The sequence below is a fragment of the Neopelma chrysocephalum genome, unplaced genomic scaffold, assembly GCF_003984885.1.
Source record: "Neopelma chrysocephalum unplaced genomic scaffold, ASM398488v2 Primary Assembly neopelma1_139, whole genome shotgun sequence".
NCBI lineage: Eukaryota > Metazoa > Chordata > Aves > Passeriformes > Pipridae > Neopelma > Neopelma chrysocephalum.
In genome coordinates, this window is record NW_020897801.1 from 2,466,292 (window position 1) to 2,490,514 (window position 24,223).

Genomic DNA, 24,223 nt, shown 5'->3' on the forward strand with positions numbered 1-24,223 from the left:
CCCTTTTTTACTTTTCAGAGGAGTTAAACAGGGTGTTACGTGCAGCCTGAACAGCCTTTTGGCAGAGATGTGACATCATGCATTTGTGGAGCTGGTCACAGATAAAACTAACTCTCTTGGATGATGCAGTGGAAATGTTCTACCATACCACTCTTATTCCACAGCTTTCCAGTACCTTTAATATATTTATGTATTTTTTGGAAACCCCTGCCCGGTTGGAGAGTAACAGCGGGGGAATGAGCAGCAGGGAGAGTGAGCATGGAAGAAGTATGGAAGTAGGACCCATTGCACTGAGGGAGTTGTAGAGCAGTCTGCTGTTTGGGTGGGAAAGTGAGTACATGGATTAGAAGGGAGCAGATGGAGCTGTTGAGATGGGAATAGAGGTTTCTGGCAGGGGGATGACATGAGGTACACACAGAAAACTTTTGCTGTGATAGGGAATGAGATATGTCTGATAGCCTGAGGAGAAAACGAGAACTTGACCCAAAGGAAGCGAAAAATTGGTCCCTCCTGTAAAGGAGCCAAGTAATTGCAGGGAATCCTTGAAACAGGTGGGAATGTAATCTCCAGTTATGCAGGAGAAGGGAACAGAAGAGGGTAAGGAACTTCTTTGTATGAACAGTGAGTTTTATCCACTCTTCCAGCTGCTGTTAAAAAAATACAGTGGCATAACTTGCAGAAACACAAAAGTGGTAGTTTTGTAAGAGTTTTTTTGAAGTAGAGGTTTCTTTGATTATCTATTCTTGTAACTGGTTACTTTTTATAGCTTTATCTGTATTGTATACAGAGTTCACTTAGAATATGAATGTGTTCAAATAAATTTGCATTAGAAAATGAAATACAAATATTCCATGTTATGCTTGCTATTTATCACTGGTTTTGTGATATGCTAAGATAGTGATTACAATTCTCACGTTGTGGTTTTGCAGTGTTAAAAAACAACAAATAATTGGGGAAAAAATATGAAGCCTCTCACTTGCATTACTGATGTACATTTTTCCCTTAACGATGGTAACATGCGAAAGAAAAAAGAACTGGGATTTCTTTTCCCATACCTAATTTTCTTCTCTATACTGGAATTTAAGTTCTTAAATAAATTTTGCTGAACTTCAGTTGCTAATGCTTAATGTATACTTTCTTTAATAGAGGCTTACTTAAGGTGTATTCTAAGATATTTGATAGTGATAGAAAAGCAAAAGATTTGTGATAATCTAGAAAGTCCTGTTGTCATCCTGCTGCACTGTAGGGGAGTGGTGTAATTCAAATAGCTTGTGTAGGGTCAGAGGAAGAAAAATGCACCTAAGTTGTTTGCATTGAGAGACTTGCAAAAACCCAAGATTATTGGCATGTATCGTGGTATTATAATTTATTAAATATGCCTAAATAATAACATAAAGAATATTCATTAATGTTGTTCCACGCAGTATCTTACACAAATTACTAGTTCCCCTGTAAAATTGCTGTAAAACCCTTATTTTGGTCATTATAGTTTATTGTGTGCTGTAATAACAACTTAGATTCCAAATGAAAAAAAATCTTAGAGATGCAAAGAAAATATTTTCAATATATGCAGAGCAAAGAGAGAAATGTAAATTTTTGTTTTCCTTTGAAGTAAAACTACTTTTGGCCTGTCTTTAAGTAGACTTTCCTAGGCTAACTTGCATACTAAGTTACAGATTAGACAATTGATAGAAATGGAAGGTAATTCAGTGTCCAGCAGAACAGGAATCAGACCTTAATTTATGACCTTTCTATTATGAATTGAGCCAATTAGTGGAGTTTTACTTTGTGGGCTTCTCTGCTTTTGATGCCTGGTTAATACTTGAAGTAGCAACTATTCACTGGGGTATAAATAGGCAAAGCTGCTACTTTATACAATGCTATCCTAGCTGTTTTCCTAGTGTTTTCCTAGCTGCTACCCTAGTAGTTTTATTCTGTATTAAGTTGAGCCTAACGTGATGATGACTAAAACTGGAGGGTTTTTTTAGGTCTCCTGTGTGTGTTTTACATCTCTGTGTGGTCATTTTGCCTTCTTCTAGTTTTCTGTGTTAGGTGTTCTGGGGGTAAGGGAAGGTATCCTGAGGTTGGGAGAATGGGAGGGTAATAGTTACAGCAGTGTCAAGGAAATTTCCCCTGCACCTGGAGGCTGTTACCTCCCAGTGCTGATTAGGCTACTTCAGACTGATTAGAATTCTTGGAATGAGAAGGAAGCACTGTTAAAAAACCAAATTATTTCTGGTGGTTCTTTGAGTGAATGTGTTTCTTCTCTGCTTTTCTTAAGCTGTACTAGTAAACATAGTCTTTTATCATTTTCAGTTATGAACCACTTGTTGCTGTTCCCTGACTTTTCAGGGAGATGATGAAGTTGAAGGTAACGCGGTTCTCAGAAATGAGAGTCAGTTTTATTTGTATCTTTAAGGCAGAATCACTTACAGTTTCTTGATTTGTGTAATCCTTTTTCACATGTAGTCTTTGTGCTGTCATATCACAAGGCATGTATGTTTAACCTGCTCTATTTTCTCACTTCTCCATGGATATTTTGGCATTCCAAGTTTTTTTATTGCGTTGCCTGTTCCTCTGTGTGCCACAGATTCTGTGATAACCTGGGTTTGTGTTATGTAAGTGTGATGAGCCCAAATATTGTAGGGCTAGCAATCTAAATAATCAAAGTAAGTGATCCAGAAGAGTGGAAAAAGCTCTAGAGGTGGTGAATCATAACACACTTTCTCAGTCTTGTTTTGTTTCCTGTGCATGTTTGTTATTTTAAGTTCCTTCGATTTCTCTATCTCAAAGAGCCTTCCTATCTTCCTTGGTTTAATATTATCAGTCTGAGTGAGTGTTGTTCCCTTTTCTAGGTATTTATACTTTATCTAGACATAACTTTACTCTAAAATAAGTTGCTGCTTCAAAAAGAATTTCAAAACAAGTTTTTAATGTTACCACTTGTCATGCTGTATAAAGTTCTGTCCCTTGACTGCTTTATTTTCCACTGTGTTGATTTCTTAGTAGTCATATAACAATATGTATATTCAATAGAGTTTTGCAGTTTTGTTTTTAAGATTGATTTATAAAAATATTTTTGAGCCTTGTTCATTTTGAGAAGTTTCTGCTAGAATAACTTAATATGTGTAAAGCATAGATTTGATAGGTTTGATTTCCAAAAAAAAAAAAAGCATAAGTGATTCAGAAGCACAACTGCTTCCAAGTGAGTGGGTGCTCTCTTCAGTCATGCAGTCCTGGAAATCATGGTCTTTTTTCTTGATGTAGGAAGTTACTTTAATGTAGCTTTTACTTACCTAAAGATACGAAAAGCTTAAAGGTGTTTCTGGAAAATGTTAGACCACCAAACATGACTGTTTTCCTTTTCTATCCCTCTGGACATTTTAGTATTCTGTCTCTTACTTCCGAGGTTGATTCTCCCTCGTGTTCACTGAGTAAATTGTCTGACATAGTCAGTTTTTGCCTGTCCGATTTTGCCTCCCTTTCCTCTGAAGAGCCACAGTCAGTTGTGTGGTCTGTCTGCTTTCAGGGTCTTTGTGGGTGTGATGTGCAAGAGCAGATGTGAACAGAAGGTACTGCCTTCAAAACACAGTGGTGGACTTTCACTTCACATAGTTCTGGCTTATTCTTTTGATCCAGGTATTCTAATTTCTTGTTGCCATGTGAATTATCTTTCTGTTTGGCAGCCATTTAGTGTTCTGCAATCTGTTTTTGTTCTGGGTTCGTTTTGATGGTGGTTTACCTGCATACACTGTTTTTTCTCTTGCTGATTGTAGGTTTTCCTGAATTCAGAAACTGATTGTTATCAGTCATTATTTTGGATGCTTTCTATTTAAATTAAAGACAAATGTTTTTTTCAGCAAAATCATAAAAGAAGAAGCCTTAGAAATACAGGTTGTTGAAGTTACTTTCTGTCTGCTTTGAAGATTCTCTCTGGGTTGGTTGCTAGTTAGATGAAAAGAAACAGTGAGAGCTTTAAAGCATTATGGCATTTCCATACCACAGTCAAAACTACATCCATTAAAATAAGACAAACTATTTTGCTTGTGAAACATAAATGTTTGGTTTGGGGAATTAAATTGATAAAACATTGAAATTTAATAGCGGGAGTTTATCTGTTACCAGTCTAGATTCATGATAAAATACCAAATTTACCAAATATGGGCAGAGGAACAAAATAAGATCGGGCAAATGTCAAACTTTTCTGTTGTGTTGTTGGCTCATGGTGGTTGCTCATGTTTTATTAACTCTCTTTTTCTTAGGATCTATTTTAATCTCACTTTTAAATTGGCATGATCATTTGGAGAGCATGAAGCAAATATTAATTTAAATCTGCTTTGACAGTGGTGTACAGTTGCCTTGAGCACTGCATTTCACTGCATCCTGGTACCCCAGTGCAGGTGTTCTGAGAGTAACTTCATGAAGAGGTTGGCATTAAAGTTTGCTCAATACTCATTGAAGGACAGCAGAAGTTAAACCTTAGTCCAAAAAACATGGGAATTCGTTCTGCTTTCATTTAGGAGCCCGTAGAGCAGTTTCTGTTACTAATCTGTTGTATCTGTAGCTCCCATGTTTAGAAGTGATGGAGATAGTGTAACAGAGATAAATCAAATCCCTAGGACAGGTGGAGGAGCTTCCTGTCAACGATGGGAGCTCAGGGTTGATAATTTGATCATTTTTTAGCTTTATCTTTGCTTGACCATTGATTGCATTAGACGTAGTGATTGTAAAGTTTTTAATATGGTGGCATCAAAAAGCTGTAAAACCACAAGTGGGCTGTTGTTTTTGTGGAATTTGTCCATTGGCCGGAGCTGTACACAACACTTTTCTACTCCTTGTTTTGGAAAGGAGTAGAGTAATGGGAAACTTGTGAAGTTTTTGTTTTCACTCCAGAATTTTCTTAGTGAAATGAAATAATGAAGTGCTGGGGGATGTCACGAGACATGTCATCATCATTATTATTATTATTACTATTATTATTATTTTCTTTCAGTGCTTCTGTTTTGACTTGGTATTTGAATGATTGCATTTGGTGCTGTTTGTTTTCTTTTGGGATTAGTACATAGTTGAGATTTAGTTTTCCAGCTGGAAAAAGCTTTTCTGCTGATTTCTAGGCTTAAACCCTTGAAGTTGCTGTAAGATGTGACTGTCATTCGTAGTGTTCCCATTATTCTGAAGTTGTTTTATCTGAGTGTTACAGTTCAGTTTTCTTTCCTAAGTTTCCCTCATTTGGATTGGACCCATGTAGCTGAAACTCCATGTGGTCACTGACCACTAAAAGGGAAAGAAACTAGCAGGGTATTTATTTTTGTTTGGTTTGTTTGTTTATTTGTTTGTTTTCAATCCCTAAGATGTTTACTTACTTCCAGTGAGGTTAGTAGTGTTTGGATTCGGGGACAATCTGACGATTTGATGTTTTATGACTGGATTATCGTTGTGTATTTCAGAAGAAACGGTTCTTCAGACTTGGAGTGGTGTAGTGTGCAGGGGGGTTGGTTGTTGGTTTTAGCCACCCTGCCAGGCGTGTCCCCTGAAATTTCTGCTCGTTTTTAATTTGATGCTTTGTAAGATGAGGTTATTCCTTATAGGATCTGTCACAATCGTTTCCCTTGGTGTTGGCAGAATTCAGCCGGGTCCTTTGGTTACCTCCTGAGCTGAACATCTGGGGACTGGGAGCTCGGCACTCTCGGTGGAGGTGCTGTAACCCTGAAATGAGCTCCTGTTGATCAGACTGAAGTGGTGCTTGTTGACCCTCAAGGGCACGGTATAAGGCCCATCTGTTAGGGCTGAATTTTGCCTGAGGGAAGGTTACTTCGGTTAAGGTCTACAGGGAGTATGTTTAGCAGACATTAAAAGTATAATAGCAAATTGATTGGGCTTTTGTGCATGTGTTCGGTGCCTGGCTCTACTATTGCTTCAAGTGGACAGTTGCTAATGGGAATTCATGGAAAATAAAAATGAAATCATGTTGCTGTTCTTTTGGTTTTTTTTGTTGATATTCCTTCTAGACTCTTACTGTTGTTCTGAAAGATAACAAAAAAAAGGGAAAGAAAAAATTTTGGTGATTCCATTCATTAAATTCAATAGAAGGGATTACTTGCAGCAGTGAGGAAAATGATCTCCTCAGAGAGCCAAGTGTGTGTCAGGAATGATGTGCAAAATACCATTTTATATAATGCATTAAGTCACAGGCTTGTTATATTTTCATTCATATTTAACTGTACACAAGAATTAGTACCCAGATGTGCACATGGTAAAATATGTAATTTAAAATTTGTGCATTTTAAATTTGGAATAATTTCGATTTTCTTTTATTCCTTATAGAAAATATTCATATTTATGCAATTTCAACAGTGGCTTAGTTTTGTTTAGATTCTGAAAGGAAAAAAATAATCCAGAATTTAAAGTGCTTCAAAAACTTATGTTTTCTCAAAGTGAAAATGACTGGCTATTATTTTTTGTGTCAGGATTGTTTTTTATATGGAGTTGGAACTAAATTTAACAGGCTAGACACATTTGCTTCTCATGCACATGTAGATTGTGTAGGTACTAGTCTTTTAACATGAAGGTGGTGCTAAAAAAATCTTAATCAGCTTGATAATGAAGATGTGTTATTTTTAGCCACAGGTAAAATAAGTACAGGTAAAAATAAGACCTGAAAGAGTGCCTCTGAGGTAATGATTCCTCTATTTAAAGCTTGCATGTTTTTGCTTAGTGAACACACTTTAAATGTCAGTATCATTTCAAAGCTGTTGATCTCGTGGTAGAGGGAAAATTTGTAGGAGGAGGGTAAAAAAGTCTGACCCTTCTGAGAAGATTCTGTGTTTTCAGTTCTACCTTGCTGCGTTTGGCAGACATTGCTAGTGTTTGCAGACTTGGTAAAATGAGGTGTGGGTTTAGTAAGGTGTTTCAGAAAGGCAGTCAGTTCTTGCCTCTAGAGTTGGGATTTTTACTTCAAGTTGATTCAGGTGCTCACATTAGGATGAAAACAGGGACAACATAAGCTCGAAGACTATGTTGTGCTTGCTGTAACAGTTTTAAATTTTAGTAATTAGTCAGCCTTTTGAATGGTGCTTCTTAAAAACTGCTATTGTGTGTGCAGGCTCTCTCCAGCAGTGACTGTTTTTGATGCTCTATTGTTTGGGATGACCCCTGAGCTGAACTCTCTGAAACTCAAATGTCTAATGTTCTTCATCAGGCTATGGTCTATAGATCCATTACAATGGAGCTGGAGCCTGCTTACAGCTTGGGAGCAAACCCAGACCTGTCTGTCACTGGCAATAGGGGAATGCCACAAGCGCTTAAGTTCTGCTCGTGTCATTCTGCTTTGATAGCGGCCGTCAGGATTTAAACAGATCTCCTGGCTGCCAGAAAAGGGCTTAGAAAAAGGCAGAAAAACTTGCTTTAACTTACTTAGATAAAAATCTGTTTCAGTTTGGTTTATTTCTTTGTTTTATTACCAGTGTTCAGGGGTTTTTTTTTGGTCTTTGTTTCATTTGCCAGTAGTTTGCCAGGATGTCTGTGTTTGTCTTACTGTGTTTTGTTTTCTCCTCTTTGATGCACATTATTACTTTCCCACTTGTAGGCTTAGTGGATTTCAGATGAGAAAGCAGGAGGACGTAATTTCCATTACTACCTTCCCTTTTTAGAGGAATTTTTCCATCTCTTCTGTCATCCCAAGATTGGACTGAAAAGCCACATTCATAGATTGAAAGATACAGACACTGTTTCTGTCCAACCCTTCTTGGGCTGAGTTGATGCTTTCAGTGAGGAAAAGTCTCAAGTGGACTAGTTAATATGGTGGAGTATGTGCACACCCCATGTGTCCTACCCTCACACCCTTTCTGAAATGAGGAGAAACAAAGAAGTGGGTGAATCAGCAGCTCTGACACACTCAGTGTTGCAGTTCAGTCTTCAGACACTCAGCAGCAGCCACAGCTCTGACTGTAAAACTTATCTTTCTGCTTCATCTCGAAATGGCAGGTCAAGAGACCTCCCAAGGCAGTGTCTTTGATGCTATATATACTGCAAACTTTTCTCTGAAAAGCTTCCTGGTATTTTCTCACTGTATAAGAGACTAGAGAAAACTGCACACGCTTGAGCTGGGCAAGGTACTCGTGTTTCACAGATTGTCTTTGCAGCCTTTGCCTCTTCAGGGGGACAGAACTCGCTGGGTGAGACAGACAGAATTTGATTCTAGGTTCTCAGCACTGTGAGGTGCCTGATTACCTGAAACATGCTGGCTCTGGAGGCACGGAGGAGGAAACAAAAAATGTCTCTTACATTTTTATTTAAACGGTTGTTTCTAGAGAAGGAATGTGCCAGGGCACTGAGTTTCTTGCATTTTGGCAGGGTCTATCTAGAGAACCCTCTGAAAACAGTGGTCTGGTTTTGTGTGACTCCTGGCTATTTTGTTTCATAAGCAGTTTAGCTGTTTCTCTAGTAGGTCCTGTTACAGCAATATTCATCTGTGCTCTTTAATGCCCTACACTGAGGTCTTCAAACTAGAAGAAAGGAGGGCATTTTGTCTTAAATAAAATACTGAACTGTTTCTGCTCCATTGTATCTGAGTTTTATTTTCCCCCCTTTTTAGACAGGATCTTGAATAGGTTATAGAATCATAGTCCAGTGTAGCACTTCATCCTCAATTTCCAAGAAATTCTATGTGCTGCTACTTGGTTTAAGTATTACAACCAACCTTTTTTTAATTCCAGTTCCTCTGGTACAAAATTTTGATGCTGTGTATGCAGCTCTAATCTGTTAGCCCTCAGCAAACACTTAGGCTATTAGAACCAAACCCAGCAAACATTTAAACTACTATAAATAAATCAGTTTTCTAAGTGTTATTAGTTTCTCATGTCATTAATAACCCTACTTATCAGGATAGCTTTTTCTGGGTCAGTATTATTAGTTGACTTTTACATGTTTTTATCCAAAAACAAGAGGAATTTTCTACAGGTAGGACAGAATATAAAAAAAGAAATTCCAAAATCTTAGTATTTGTGTTTCTTAGGCTGTAAAATTAGAGACCTGTGATTTGTGTCAAGATATGTTGCATTGTGTTTGCAATGTGAAATAAACTCTCACATGGGTTTATCAATTTGAGGTTTTTTTCATCTCAGAGGAATTAAGCAGATTTCATGCCTGTGAACTGGAGAAACCACACACAAACCACACACACCTTCTCCCTCCTGCCCAAAATTCTTTCATGGAGCTTGTTCAGCGATATGTTCTCTTACTGCTTTCCTGCTTAAAACCAGATTGTAAAACCAGGGAACCCTGGAGAGGACTGTGCTAAACTCCCCTTGCAGTCCATTCTTGTGGTCACCAGCACTGTTCATCCTCTCAATCGGAAGTCTGGGGGGTGTGTGGGAATGGTACTGATGCTGTCTGTGGACGTGGAAACTCATGCTGACTGTAAACAGCTTGGAAGTTTGAACTCCTACTGATAAGAGTGTTTATGAAGCTGTCCTTGGGTACCTTGAGCCGTGAGAAAGGCAGGGTCACTCATCCACCTGAACTGGTCTGAGGCAGCTGTTGCAGGAGTGCTGCTGCAGTACTTTGCCACCCTTGGCTAAGCAGCTTCCTGTTGGGACCACTGATCCGTGTCACATCACTGTCTGTGACAGAAGTGGCTGTGTGCTGTTTTGTGTGTGCCCAAACCTACTTCCAAGTGCTGATTTTGAGAGAACTGTATTGGAATAGCTTAAACTGAGGGTGGAGGTGTGTGCATGTATGTGAAAATTAACTATTTAATAACTAATTATTCAGTTTTTCTATCATCCTGTAGGTGAACTTTGCTTTCACGGTTAAGTTTTGCAGATTTTATTTTTGGGAATAATTTTTGGCCTAGACATCAGCTGAACAAGTGATGTCAGTCCCATAGTTGCATCTATTGTGAGCCTGGCATGGTGGAAAAATTGGGATTGCTTGCAATACGTTTTGTATTTAAAGCTTCTGACAATTTCCTGCAGGGATCCTAAAATGCTGTTGCCAGTAGCTGTAGTTAGTGGCTGTTAATGTTCTTGGGGCTGGTAGGTTCAGCTCAGGGCTAGTTGCATTTTTTTTTAAGCTTCCATTGAATATAAAGTAAGGTATTTGGGAAAGGCAGTAATATGAAACACACCCAAAACTGTATCTATGGTTGGCTGCCATTTCTTTACTTGCTAATCACAGATTGGGAGATTGCATGTCACAAAAGGAATCAAGACTACTGGGTAGGGAGTCACCTACCTGGGGGGCAGAATCATGGAAAGCTGTGTGTATTCAGAGTGTAGAAAAAGGAAGAAAATAAAAATAATGGGCACATGTGTACAGCAAGTAGCCCATATGACTTTCATGGGTCGAAGCTGTGCCTTCTAAATTGTTAGGTGTTTTTTGTTAGGGTGGGGGGCAGAACAAGGCAGGTGGTGTTCGTGTAGCGTTTAGGAAGTATGTATTTGATATACCTTTATTAAAGTAGAAAACCTGTTGAAAAGATCTCTAAAGCTTTCTTTTTAACTTGGAAAACAAAGGCCTAAGAATGATCGGTCAATTTTAATAATAGGTGAAGACTAATGGGTTGGAAGAAGATTTTTAAGGGGTCTGTGTTTGGGATGTGGTATTTGGCATTTTCATAAATGTTGCCTTGCTGGTATCTCTGATAAGAGTTTGCTTATGAAACCAAATTACTCAGGTTAGTTAAAACTAAAACTTAACTGGGAACATTGCTAAAGAGAATCTCATGTTTTCACTAAGGCAAGACATTTTTTTTTTAATTGAAAAATGCGGTGGAATCCACATGGTGGATGAGAAGGGGAAATCTAAAAAAGGCAAGTATCTGTGATGATTTCAAATTATATCACAGAAAAAAGCTGCTAACACAGTAGTGATTAAAAAAGATACAGATAATTTGAGAAGTCACTAGTAGAGACTCCTAGAGCAAAAGAACAAACGTGCCAGTTATATCTTCTGATTTTGAATAAAGGGGTAGTTTTTCTTTCATCCATCTCAGAATGTGTAATAGAACAATACTGGATATGTAAACAGTGATGGTAAAAAATATGTATCAGCACCTACACCTTAAAAGCAGAATGATTTAACATAGAAATTATGTACAAGAGTTGGGGAAGAAAAGGGATGTGATAAATGATAGAAAATCATAAATATCATGTAGATCTGAATAGGAGATGACTACTTTCTGTTTTTAAAAGTAACGTAATTAGATTTTTTTTTCCTTGCACTTTAATCAGAAGAACATTTAAAGATATTTATGCAAAAATTACTGCTGCATAGTGGACTGTATTAGCAAAAGTGTATGTATGTGGTCAGGGGAAGTGATTCTTAACTCTACTTGACACCATTAAGACTGTGGATTACTGGGACTCATCCCAGTTACATACTGGAGAGTCTCCAAGGTGGTTTGGATCCTGAAGCAAATGCAATACATGGAGAGGCTGAGTTTAAAGATAGTTTTATCTTTAGTTTTAGGATAAAGGAGGGCAGGGTTGTTGCTGTGTTCAGTGGTCTGGTAGGGAGGTTTAACAGTGGAGGAGGCAGAGTCATCTCAACCCTGCAGCTGCCAAGGATGAGAGGCCACAGACAGAAGTTACAACACTGGAAATTCTGATGAGATGTTGGGAAATTTTCTCCCTCCTGCACAGCAAGGTTAGTCAGATATTGAGAAAATTGTTCAGAAAGGTAGCAGAAATTCCAGCCTTTGAAAACACCCATTAACAACTCCACTGGACAAGACCACAAGCAAACTGATCTCGCTGCTGTTTAAGGAAATTTGACCACCTGGTCTTTTGAGGTCCTGCCAAAGATGAGCTGCTCTGTAATGCTGTGGCTTTGTGGAAGACAAAACATAAAGGTCCTAAAAGGCAGTGAACAGGTTACCAAGATAAAAAAAGGTGTATCAGTAGCTATTTAATGAGGAAGAACATTTTGTCTCCATGCTTTTTTTCTTATATATGTGGAAAGAGCACGCTCTCTGCAACCTTTTTCTGATCATTGGATGCTTTCTCTGTATCTGCCGAGGTAGAGAGCTGGAGGGCTGATGAAAATGACCCCTGGTGGCCACGGATTCCCTCTGCTGCCTCTGACTTCTCTGGAAAGTTTAAAAAACCTCAAAACAAAAAGCGTTAGTTTAGGCAATGCGTGTGAAAGACACTATGCCGGGGCAATGTGGGAGTACCTTAAACCTGTAAAACTTGAGTTTTGTATTCTTTTTAAACCTCTAGTGCTGGTGGGGGATGCTGGTCTTTTTCCTTTTCTTCTCTCCTGGGAAATAAATATAACAAATATAGCTTAAAAATTACTTTGTTAATCACCTAAGAGCTAATTTTCTGACAAGTCAGGGAATGGGAGAAGTTTCATTCCTCCCTTTTGTTCCCAGTGTACAGAAGTTACACTGTCAAGTGGTAGTAGCCGTTTCCTAACTGTACATAAATAGTAAGTTTAAGTTGGTTTTTTTTCAACCTGTCTAAATATATCTGAAACAGAAGAGCTACAGTTTTTTATTTGTTCTGTTAACATGCAACAAATACCAACGTGAATTCAGTTTTGTTCTTGTTCTGTCCTGCAGTATAAGCAGCACTATCATGGACGTAGACAGCACAATTTCCAGCGGGCGTTCCACCCCGGTTATGATGAACGGCCAAGGAGTTCCTGCCTCCTCTGCAAAAAGCATTGCCTATAACTGTTGTTGGGATCACTGCCACGCTTGCTTCAGCTCCAGCCCGGATCTGGCGGATCACATTCGCTCCATACACGTGGATGGGCAGCGAGGAGGGGTTGGTGTTTCTTTTCCCTCTTTCATATTTGCCAATATTTTGCTCTTGAATGACAGTAGCAAATTTTGTGTTTCAATATACCAGTTTCTGAGTAGTGGCAACTAAGGTTGGGCCTTGTTCAGTCTTGTATTTGGCATTCAGCTGTTCTCCTTTGCATAGTTCACTTGATTTGTCATTCATGTCTTTAACTGAATGCCTAACTTTAAGAATATAGTAAGTTCTTTTGAATAAATTATTTAAGACTATCACGTTTTTGATAGTGTGTTAACTTCTCAACATCCTGAAGCTGCTGGTGTGTCTTTAAGTGCTTATACTTTCTTAAAACTATTACTGTACGTGTTGCTGCCTGTGAACTCAGGTGAAGTCACATCTTTAATTACTGTTACAAATGGAGTCTCACTAGAGGTAAAACACATCCAGAATGTATAACAGGGAAGACATAAGACTGACTTAAGAGTGCAAAGTCTTACCAAAACAGCCCTGTGCATAATGTTGATGGCAAGTTTACCTTCAGTATAATTGCATCTAATTTTTTTTTTAAAATTGAGGTGCATATATAAACATCTGAGTTTCACTCTAATCCCTGGTCAGATGATAATTGGTCTCAATTTTAATGTTTCAAAACATCTTGCAGTAGAGTAATTTAATTTCAACTGTGTCTTAACTACCTGCCCCTCCCCAACCTCCCAAATTACCTTTGATGCCTGGAATATATCGTGTAAACTACCTTTACATCAAACACAAGTAATCTGCCTGCTTTAAGTGCCATATGTGGCAGCTCTTCAATTTCTGAGGAAGACAATATTAGTTCTTAAACTAGAATAGTCGTTGTCTTTTGACTTTTTGTCCTGTCCGTTCTCCAGAAGGAAAATGTTAGGCTGTTACAGCACTTTATCTCGAGTGAATAAGAAACTTAAATAAAATGCTAATTTGCATTACTTTAAATAATTTGCATGTAAAAGTGTCACTGACAGCCAGGACTCTGGTTGTATTTAGCTAATGTTTTTTGATACATTTGAACTTTTCAGCTTCATATTTGATGACTTTTTTCAGTCCAAGCTCTAAGCAGAATCGACTTTTTAGCCACTCATGAGATGATGTCTGAGTTCTGTTTGTAGGTTTATAAAAGTCTTCCGTGAATTTTGGATGAAACCATTAAATGGTTGAGATATGTTGCTGTCCTGTGGGCTTTTAATGTAACTGCATCTCTGGGAACCTTTGTTTTCCCATCCATGACCCCTTTACATTTCTTGAAAAGGGACTGGAAGATTTTGTAGGTTTTGGTTTGATTTTTTTGAGGGTTTTTTTGTGTGTATTGTGTTTCTGGTCACATTCCATGTAACAAGGTTTGTGGGTAATTTTGTATAGGAAAGGTTATCCAGTATTTGTCTTTTTGTAAAGAGGAGGCTGTTGGAAGCAGGAAGTGTCTAATAACTGTTGCATTCAGTTCACGCTATTTAATCCTCCTACTAGAGATGGTTTATTTTTTGAAAAGTTCCTACTGGGTGCTGTGGTAGAGGGATGGATCCTGGTGGTTTCTTTTCAGGGATTTGTCTGCCACCTGCCGGTGAGGTGTTTAAGTGTGTTAGAAACTGTATTCTTGTGGCTTTGATTGGATTTCAGGTATTACTTAACTACAGTGACTCTAAATTTAAAGAAAAGGGGGGGATTAGGAATTTGAGAACAGAAAGGAATGAGATAAACATCCTTGAATGCTAAAATGTATATTTTCGAGCTAATACTGAGATAATGGCTCCAGTCCAAATTAGATTGATCCATGAAAAGCCCAGAAAACTTTTTGACAAAATAGTTTTACTTCCAAAAGATTTTGGTTTTTTTTCCCCAGAAAAAAAAAAGGCTGGATTCAGCCTTTTGACAGGGTTTTCTAATAAGCCTTGTTTGGACTTCTGCTGGGTGTTGTAAAACCAAGTCCTTGTATTTTGGAGGGATTGCATTTCCACAGTCTGTAACTTCACACCTTTGCCAAGCCTGCGGTTGCTGATGGAAATATTGGGACAGTTCTGGAGCTGTTGCAGAGACAGGGATCTTGGAAATTCCAATTCCATTGCTTTGGGGGAATCTCAAAACTGAGGAGTGGCAGCCGTCAAAGCTTTAGGGGGCTGGGCCTTGTGTCAGTAGGTCTGGCTCAGTCATACAGACATTCAGGGTTTTCCAGCTTTGTATTAGTAAAGCTGGGCCATCTATCTATTATACAGCAAGTACGTAGCACTCCTGTGGCTGCTCTTTTGTTTTGAAAATACAATCTTTTGAAGATTGAAGGTTTTTATTCTCCAAACGAGAACAAGGAACTCAAATCCAATTAGTTTCCTGCAGTTCTGAAAACCTGTATTGTGGACAGTGCTGTTTCTGGGGACTGTATTTTGCTGTGACAAATTAGGGCTTTACCTCCCTTCACACACAGACCTGTTGAGGAAATTCTAATGAAAGGCAAGTTCACTGAGCTTTTTTATTCCCTCAGTTATAGATAAACACAATGAGAGGAGAGAGAAAAGCAGCATGAGTAAGTTCTGCTCCTATTAATGCACTATTGTGCATGTGACTGGTCTGTACAGTGGAATCACAAAACACCCATACATTTTGAATCCTATGAAAAATGGTAACTTTGTTCATCAGGAATTGAATGTAAGGTCCTAACTAGAGGTATCCGTTATTCCATAATACAAAACTCAACTCTGGTATATAAACAACTGTATTGCAATTAAGAGTTTTTACGTTTTCATGCTTAAAGAATGAAATTGTTAGTTGTTTATAAGAGTAAATAATTTTATTTCTGTATCTACTACCCAAAAAGTGTAGACTTTTCATTTTAAAATGTTTTGACTCAATATCTGGTGGATACAGAGACTGAGTGCAAACACAAACTCTCTGCAGCGGATCCTGTGGCTTCAATTGTGTTTATCTGCAGGAGCATCTGTGTTTTGATATTTTATTCCAGTGACCTGTTTTATTGAATACTTGTGGTTGTAATTATTTTTCTCTGGTGAGATATGAGAAGTATGTTGAAAAGAAATGGTTATTGCTCAAAATCCTTTGATGTATTGTGAAATATGGTGACAACAGGCTTCTTTGCTAATCTGTCTTTTTGTTTGCTATTTTCTTTGCCTTTCCTAAACTTACCACGTTTTTACTCTATTAGGTGTTTGTTTGCTTGTGGAAAGGTTGCAAAGTATATAATACACCTTCAACAAGTCAAAGCTGGTTGCAGAGGCATATGCTGACACACAGTGGGGACAAACCTTTCAAGGTAAGGTTCACTGTGAGATACAACATCTTATTTTAAGAGAAATTCCATTTATTTTTCCTGATGCAATGTGTCAATTGAAAAATACCATCACAGGAGGATTTCTTAAAAAGCATCCAATGAGCTGAGCCTTCATCTTTGCAATAGTAGTGCCCAAAGGTCTTGTTCTTTCCTGGAAACAGATGAAGATGCTGTTATTGCTTCTCTATCCCTGTTTTTTTAAATCTATAAATGGCAGGGGAGTGTAAAACTAAATAGTGCTTAAGTTCAGGGATTTTGTGCATTTTTCAGTTGAGCTGCTTACACTCTGAGATATTTTGTATCATGCTTTACACTTCCACATTAAACTTTGGATCATGGCTGATGGTGCCCATTCTGTGTTTGAGTAAGAGCTGGTTTTGTTAAATTCAGTTGAAACGCTGTCAGTGGTTATTTATGGCAAACTTCTCTGAAAATAATAAGGAAGTCAGGAATGCAGGGCCCTTGAGCTGACTGTATTTCCTGCATAGTATTTTCTAACTTTCTCTTTCTTTCTCCCCCTAACCTGTACCTGCAATTCTAGGTATAGTAGTGTTTATCATTCCCATATCCACCAATCCGTTATTAATGAGTTGCTTCATCCTCTTATGGATACAGTTGGGGCAGTTCATAGCTGTCAATCCTGGATCACTTGATGGTAAGTCCCACCCACACTACTTCAGACTGAAGTTCTCCTTCCATGTAGGATATGAAAATGAACTAGGTTTGTTTTTTTTAAGTTTAGGTAGCATTTTTTTGCCTTCTTCTCCCCCACCCCCAGTCCATGAACTTTTAGTCACTGTTTCTCCACTTCCTTTCCTCTCTTTTCTCTCAGGTAATATCTTCTGCGTTTTTTAAATTTTATTTTAAGGCAGCTTTATTACTAAAAATACTTTTCTGTTACAGTGGTGTCTTCCAGAAGTTACTTGTTCTATATAGCTTTTAACGGTAGTTATGACAGAAAACAAAACTAAACTCAAAACCTAGAAAGTGAAAATGGTGCATTTCATTGCACATGAAAAAGGTTTTTTTTTTAACAAAGGTCAGACTTTTTTTCCATGCTGAACTACATAGTTGAGTCTGAAAATTTCTGACCCAGAGAGTGAATAACAATAGGAAAATTGGTTTTGAGGTGGTTATACCATTTGTTCAAAGGAGTAGGATTAGCATGCTCTTGGAAGCGTAGCACAAGGATCTTAAACCCCTGAAAGTTTGCAGATATGGCTGTTACAGGAACTAATCTTAAGTGCTAATCCTGGAATAAAAAAAAAGAAAAAGCAACCACCAGTTACCAGGGGAAACCTCAGGTTTTCTCATTTTTGGGATTAAATATTTTAGATACCTTAAAGTGTAATGGCAAGCTTTGGTCTTGAATGAAAGCCTTTTGATAGGTTAATTTGTATTGTTATTTGGTCTAGATCAAAGAAACTCAATTTTAGAGATGTTGGGTTGAAGAGGTGGGTGTAGCTCAGAAACACCAGGAGTACTCTTTCTGCCAGGGTTACCTGGCAAAGTTGGTATCCTAGTTTTTGGGTAGGCTGGTTGCAGCTAGAACCCTAAAATTTAAAGTAATTACTTCTAATAATATCTGTTGTTTCACCAGCTGATTTTGTGTACTTTCTGGTCATACTAAGGGAGAGAAGAGAACAGGCAAAGATTGCAGCAGTTAATCATCGTGGCTCAATGTGTGTCACTTCAGCGTTTTTTTTCCTACTGTTGTCTTGAGTCCCTCTTTTTATCCCTGTATTTCTCAATCTGTTCCTGAGAGCTTTGAATGGAGGGTAATTGTGGTCTCAGTAGAATTTTGTAACATCTTTTGTTCCCCTGTCACTTATGCTGAGTAAAGGCTTCGGGGCTCACATGAGGTAGCCAAGTACGTAAGTGTCTGTGATGGCAACCTATTAATTAACAAGCCCCCTTTCCTCACTTGCTTCTTTCTTTTACTATCTTTTGAAATCTACTCTCTGATACAAAAAAACCCACTCAAAGTGTTGGATATTAATCTTGATCAGTCCAAGAACAGCCTTTATTAATTGTTTTATGGCAGTCAATCAAAAATGGAGCAAATGTTTCCGTTTGCATTTAGCTGTTCTCACAAATCTTAATTGCTCACCTTTTTAAGGGAAGCCAAATTTTTTCAAGTAATAGTTGGTTTAAGGACCTCTTGTTCTTGATGATTATTGCAGACAAAATATCTCCCAAAACCTAAATTGCAAATGAAACTTCAGTTGCCTCATTAGAATATACTTGAGTCCTGGCATAAAAAGGAAGTAATGTGTCATTTTAGAAAACTTGGAGAAAACACCTAGTTGTTCAGTGTTTGATTTAAAAAAATAAATAAATGAATGTTGGGATTCTTGAGGAAAGCTGTAAAATGCAGTGATGGTGATAGTACAGTTCGATGCTGTTGTCTGAAGACCTGATGTTCAGGATGTTTTAAAGAAAAGCAAAGAATGTTAGCTAGGAAATTGACAACTAAAAGCATGGAAAATGTAATTTTGTAAACGTAAAAGTACGCTATAATCATGTAATGACCAGAAGAGAATAATAAATATATGGCAGGTTGATGTATTCTTATATTTCTAGTGAAAATAAGAGACAAAAGTATTTTCTTAAGTTGAAAAGCAATTGGGGACTGTCTGAGACATAACACTCTCCTTGGCAGTAGAACTAATCTGTTGAAGGATATATCCCTGTCCTGTCACTCTTTTGCTTGCAAGTGGACTCATTTTGTGTAGTTGCACATTTAGGGTTTAATTATCTAATTTTGTGATCCACATGGTGTTGTCCTTTGACTCCATTCGGCTATAAACAAGCTGCAGTGCTTTCATCTTAAAAATGCCCTTGTGGCTTTACGTGCCCTTGCCACGCATTCCTATAAACTTGGTGACCGTGTAGTTCATTTGTCACAGAAATAAACCCACTTCTAAATTGCAAAGGCAAAAGGTTTCATATTTCCATAAATTTATCCTGTTTTTTTCTGTTTCTGTGGTTTAGTGTATCCCCCTAAGCATCAGTTTTGCTGTACCTGTGTCACAGAAAGGGTAAAATTTGAGACCTTTGTTATTCTAGCTCCATTTTTATGTGGGGCAATATCCTAGTAGTGTATGTCCAGCTCATCTCTGAGTCATCTGCTGAACTAAAGGGAAAAGAAAAGAAAGGTACCCTGGATCTTTAGGCAGAATTTAGGACCTCATGTCCCCTTTAGTTGCCATATTGCTTTTCTGTTTATTCCCTCCAATTTTTTTTCAAGTTTTTAATGCTGATGGTCTTGGGTTTCACATAGAACAAGTGGATGGGTTTATGCCTGTTTTTTTGAGGCCGTCATCACTAAGTTTTGTTACCGATAAAGTTCTTTTCCTAGGGCACCCATCAGTCCTTCCACAAAAGAAAAAGTGTCCATTAAATGAGAGAGACTTAACATTTCAGTTAGCTCTCAGGATGTAGTCAAATGTGATTTCTGCAAAGCATGTGCTTTTTAATCCTAATTTTGTTAAGAACCACTTCCTAGATTTGTTTTCTTGTCAAGAGCAACAAACAAGCAAACTCATCTCAGAATGTGTTTCTGATTGAGAACTTACCAGCCTTCTTTGGGCCACTGTTAAGTATTTTTGGAGTTATGCTGCTCCTCTAAATACCTGAACTTCATTGGTCTTGTACTGCTGGAAATTTTCTCCTTGTTTATTACAGTGTGATTTTAGCCAGCTTTTTTCTTTTTTTCTTTTTTCTTTTTTTTTTTAATATTTATTTTGTTATTGTAGACACTAATTTAATGTGAGTATTCCCTCCAGAGACCTCCAGTATGTTCATTTTTGTTTATGATTTTACAAGCAGAGTTGAGAGAGAAAAACCTCAACATTATTCTTTTTTAGACCTCTTATTACATAATTTTTTGCAGCTTTTTAGAAGCTGGTGGAATGTTGTGGAGTATCATCATGTGGTCCTGTTGAGGGTTCAGCAATTTGACTTTCAGGCTTTCAGACCATGTACACAGGTGGATTTACAGGAATAATCTGAGTTGGAAAACTGATGCCAGTGGCATCTTTGGCAAATAGAGAAGCAGTGAATGAAGAAATTTTTTTCCTTGTCCTAAACTTGGCTGTTGCAAATAATAAGTATTTGAATAGTTAAGGAGTTGTGACAACCTGCATTTTCCAGCATGGTTTCTGGGACTCAGGGGTAAAAACACTATGGAAGTATTACTCAGCATTGAAAGTTACTTCAAGACACATCAAATGAACCCTTCAAACATAGCCTAGGTGACCAAATACAAGGTGTTAGGCACAGTGAAAGGACAAATGGGAGATGAGCACAAAATAGTGGAGATTTTATGCAAAATAATTACATATTGGTTAGCATTATGGTTGGACTTGATGATCTTAAGGGTCTTTCCCAACCTAAATGTGCCTGTGATTGTGTAAGGCTGCATGTGGGTAAACTGCCAGCTGCTTTCACATATGGATTCCAGTGAATATGCTCTTCATGTTTAAGAGCAGTCATGCAAGGTTTGCTCACGTGGGGTAATTGCTTTCAGTGACGTTGAATGGCAGAGCACAGGTTCATTGGAGGCTTTCATCCTTTGCTTGAAAGGGGGGAAGAAAGTAATAATAAAAATGAAGTTTGGTGCTCATTCTACCACCTGTAACTTCTGGAATTCATTAAGGGGTGACTGTGTTTGATATGACTTAACAGAGCAACAGTTGTTGAAATGTAGAAAACACAGCCAAGCATCTTCAGTCCTCATTGGGAATTCATGTCTGTTCCTCTCTTGGCAGAATATCTTCCATCCATTAGAGCATTGCAGATGCAGATATAAAATGTAAAGGCATTTTGCCTGAACACTTAGGTGTTGAGACAATAAGAAAGTTTATCCAGATGTCTAAACTAGTACTGTTAGATTTACTAGAAAAATTACACATTGAATAGTCCAAGTAGGTGATTTGGGTATTTTGAATTTAGAACAAAATCCTGCATTGCTAGACTTTTTTACATCCTGTTTGTTAAAGTCACTGGTCATTACTGCCCATTAATAATGGTGGGTATGGGTACACTGGAGAAATTAAACTTCTTACGTGTTTACTTATTTTCTCTTGAAGTAACATATCCACCAATCCGGACCCAATCTGTCATATTTCAAAATGACTGTGAAATTTTGAAATTTAGGTTTTGGGGGAAAAATGAAAAGATTGGTTTAAAGTTGTGCATAATAGTTGAGTTTGATTTATTAGAAGCCCTCTAGAGCTGTATAATTATCTGGTGGGAAGCTGATTTGGTGTGACTTACCGTCCAGAGATCCTGAAGTGACAGCCTGAACTGCTCCTTTATCTTTGGAGAGAAGAGACTTTACCCATTAGTAACGGATTGCTGGATATATTATTTTAGAGAAAAAAAGAAAAAAGCAGGTAAGATTTTTTTTTCCTCCTCTTCTACTATTTCCTGTCTACTGCAAAGGCATTCTGTGTCATCTTTGATCTGTCAGCTGCTGATTATTTGATGACATGGTCAGGTAGTCTCGAAGTACACAGTTACCTGTATGTAATCATTTCTGCAAATATTTGTATTGTAGTTGTAGACTATTAATAGGCTGTCTGGAAAAAGATAATTTCTAGTTGCAAGTTGCAGATATTGAGGATTTAAGGATGTTGGTTTGGGTATTTTGGAAGTAAAATTTGGGTAAAGCAAGAAAAGTAAGTGGTAGCTTCTGTAGATAATCCATGTAGAGTGTCTGTGATTATTTTCTTTGTACATGACTAGAAAAAAGGCAAGTTATGATATCATGAGTCAAACTGCATTTTGTCATAAAACAGTGTTTCCCATCTGACAAGAAGTTCAGTTGTGTTTTAAAAAGTTTTAGAAATGGGCCTGACACAAAGTTTGTGCTTTTTTCTAGAAGGTACTACCTTCTGATACTGTACTTTAATAAACGTGGAGTATGGTAATGCATGCACTGTACCAAGACTTTAGGTTATTTTTGACCTCTAGCAGGCATTGGTAAAGCTGATATTTTAATATCTCAGTGTGACTGAACTTCAGGGTATGGGGTTTTTTTGAGCTAATTTTTCTTTTTTTCTGAAAGTATTTGTATGATCAGAAAGAGCTGGAATCTGAAGGCAGGAGCACATTAGTGAAAGTTAATCCTAAATTTAGATTTAGTGGCTGAGTTTAGTTTCATGAAGCTGCTTTTATGGGCAAAACAGCTATTTCAGGGACATAAAAACTGGAGAACAAAAGATTTCTTGAAGTAATGCACACATTCATTTTACATCTGTCTCTTGATTGTGAGTTCAGTCACCTTTAATACAACTGAGTGGTTCAGGTTCAAGGTCAGATTGGATGGAGTTTAGCAACCTAATCTAGTAGATGATGTCCTTACCCACAGTAGAGGGGTTGGGTCCCTTCCAACCCAAACCATCCTATGATTCTGTAAGTGTAAATTTGAATCTTCAGCATTAATTTGAAGTGATGAAAATTGTGTTGAGGTTACTGTAGTGTAAATGAGGTCAGGATCCAGAGTATTCTGAATTTCATGGGTGTGCTGGGACTTCTTACATTGTAAGTCACTACAATGTAAGTAGACAGTATTGTTTGATCATGGGAAATTATAGGGCAAGGTAAAAAGGTATAGAAAACTTTCCCTCCAAGTATTTTTCCCTTAAAAAAAAAAGTCCTTTACTGTCTTGCAATCTATGTTCATATTTTTAGTCCTGTAGCAAGTATTAAGTTTGTGAGGACACCACAGTTCTTTCTTTTCATGGACACTGTGTTTTATGATTATCATGGAGAACCATTTTCTAGGTTGAGGCAGAACTAGACTTTTCAATTCTGCAGCCAGAATTTTGTTGGGAACCAACACAGTTGGTTTTTAGGGACAAAAAATGGGACATGTGGAGTTTTACAGCCATTTTCTTGTCTCTCAATCAAATGTGCAGGACTGGGGCAGGTTACTGTGATCTTGAAGATTTGTCCTTAGTCTTCAGAGATAACTTAGCACTATATATGTTCATATTTGCAACACTACTTATTCCTAAATTCCTGTTGGAGCTGCCTCATCAGTTTGCTGTGCAGGGAAGTGCTAGAGAAGGGAGACATAGGTGAAAGAGCTGAGAAAGAAGGGAAGGGAGGGGAGGAGCAGAACAGATGTGGAAGGAGGAGAACTTTCCAATGGTTTAGAGCAGTGATAGGTTTTTTGCTAGTGGCTTATCAAGTCATTTGCCCCACTGCTGTTGTCTGAATCAGAAGAAAAATCAGTCATATGGATACACAATGATAGAGTATGTATCTTAAAATCACTTTGCTATTACCCTTGTGAGCTCAGAGCACAAGAAAAAAAGGTTTGTCCCTCCCTCTCCAATGGTATAATTTGAATACTTATTTTGCAAATGAAATAACTGTAAATATAAACTAAATCCTTACAAAAATACCATTCATTATTGTAGCCAGTACTAGCTTAGTTGCAGCTGTCTTCTAGTTTCTGTGTTTCTGCTTAATTATTGGTGGATCTTTCCTTATTTTTTTGTTTGAGAAAGAGAGGACATTCTCTTTTAAGAACTTTCTTAAATGCTTCTGAAGTAATAGTAAAATCCCAAAATAAATTTATAAATAATTGTTAATACTATTTTCAATCTCTGAAGTTAAAGTTTTAGACAGAAGTGTAAGCCAGCTGTTCATTGACTTTGTGTAGCATTTACCAAGAGCATTGAGCTGTTTCCAATTTAATGTGGGTAGGGATGGCTTTTTTTTACTTCTGCCTTATCATAAGAAAGGAGGATGTTCAAATGGAGAAAATTGGAGAGGTGTTGAGAAACAGAATAACAGTGCAGTATTTTGAAAGATAAGGGAATGCTGGCTTATGAAAAGCAAAGGTCTTCAGAAGCATTTATTTTCTGTACAAGGAGTTTGCCAGTGCATTGTTTGAGATTGGTTTTATGCTATACAATATTTCAGAATAGAATATAGCATGGAAAAATATTATACCATGGAATAATTACTGGAGGTTAAAAACTTCAAACAAATTTACTTCAGATTATGTTTGTTTCTGTTTTTAAGAATTGCGCGGTCAGTTAAGAATTTATCTTCCCTTTAATGTGTTGGAAGTTGAGCCAGAAAAGTCAAACAGAGATCTGTCAAACTCCTGTGCACAAGCACCTGACGCAGTTTTCTGGTTTTTTCT

General features: G+C 37.6%; 1 protein-coding gene across 3 annotated transcripts in view; it reads left to right on the plus strand.

Annotated features, from left to right (window-relative positions):
- Window positions 1-24,223, plus strand: part of AEBP2 (AE binding protein 2) — a 46,026-nt gene that overhangs the window by 6,090 nt on the left and 15,713 nt on the right. For all 3 annotated transcript variants that reach the window (XM_027699707.1, XM_027699708.1, XM_027699709.1), the window contains exons 2-3: window positions 12,566-12,773; window positions 15,931-16,038. In XM_027699707.1, the coding sequence (XP_027555508.1) occupies window positions 12,566-12,773; window positions 15,931-16,038 (316 nt within the window). The remainder of the gene's footprint in view (window positions 1-12,565; window positions 12,774-15,930; window positions 16,039-24,223) is intronic.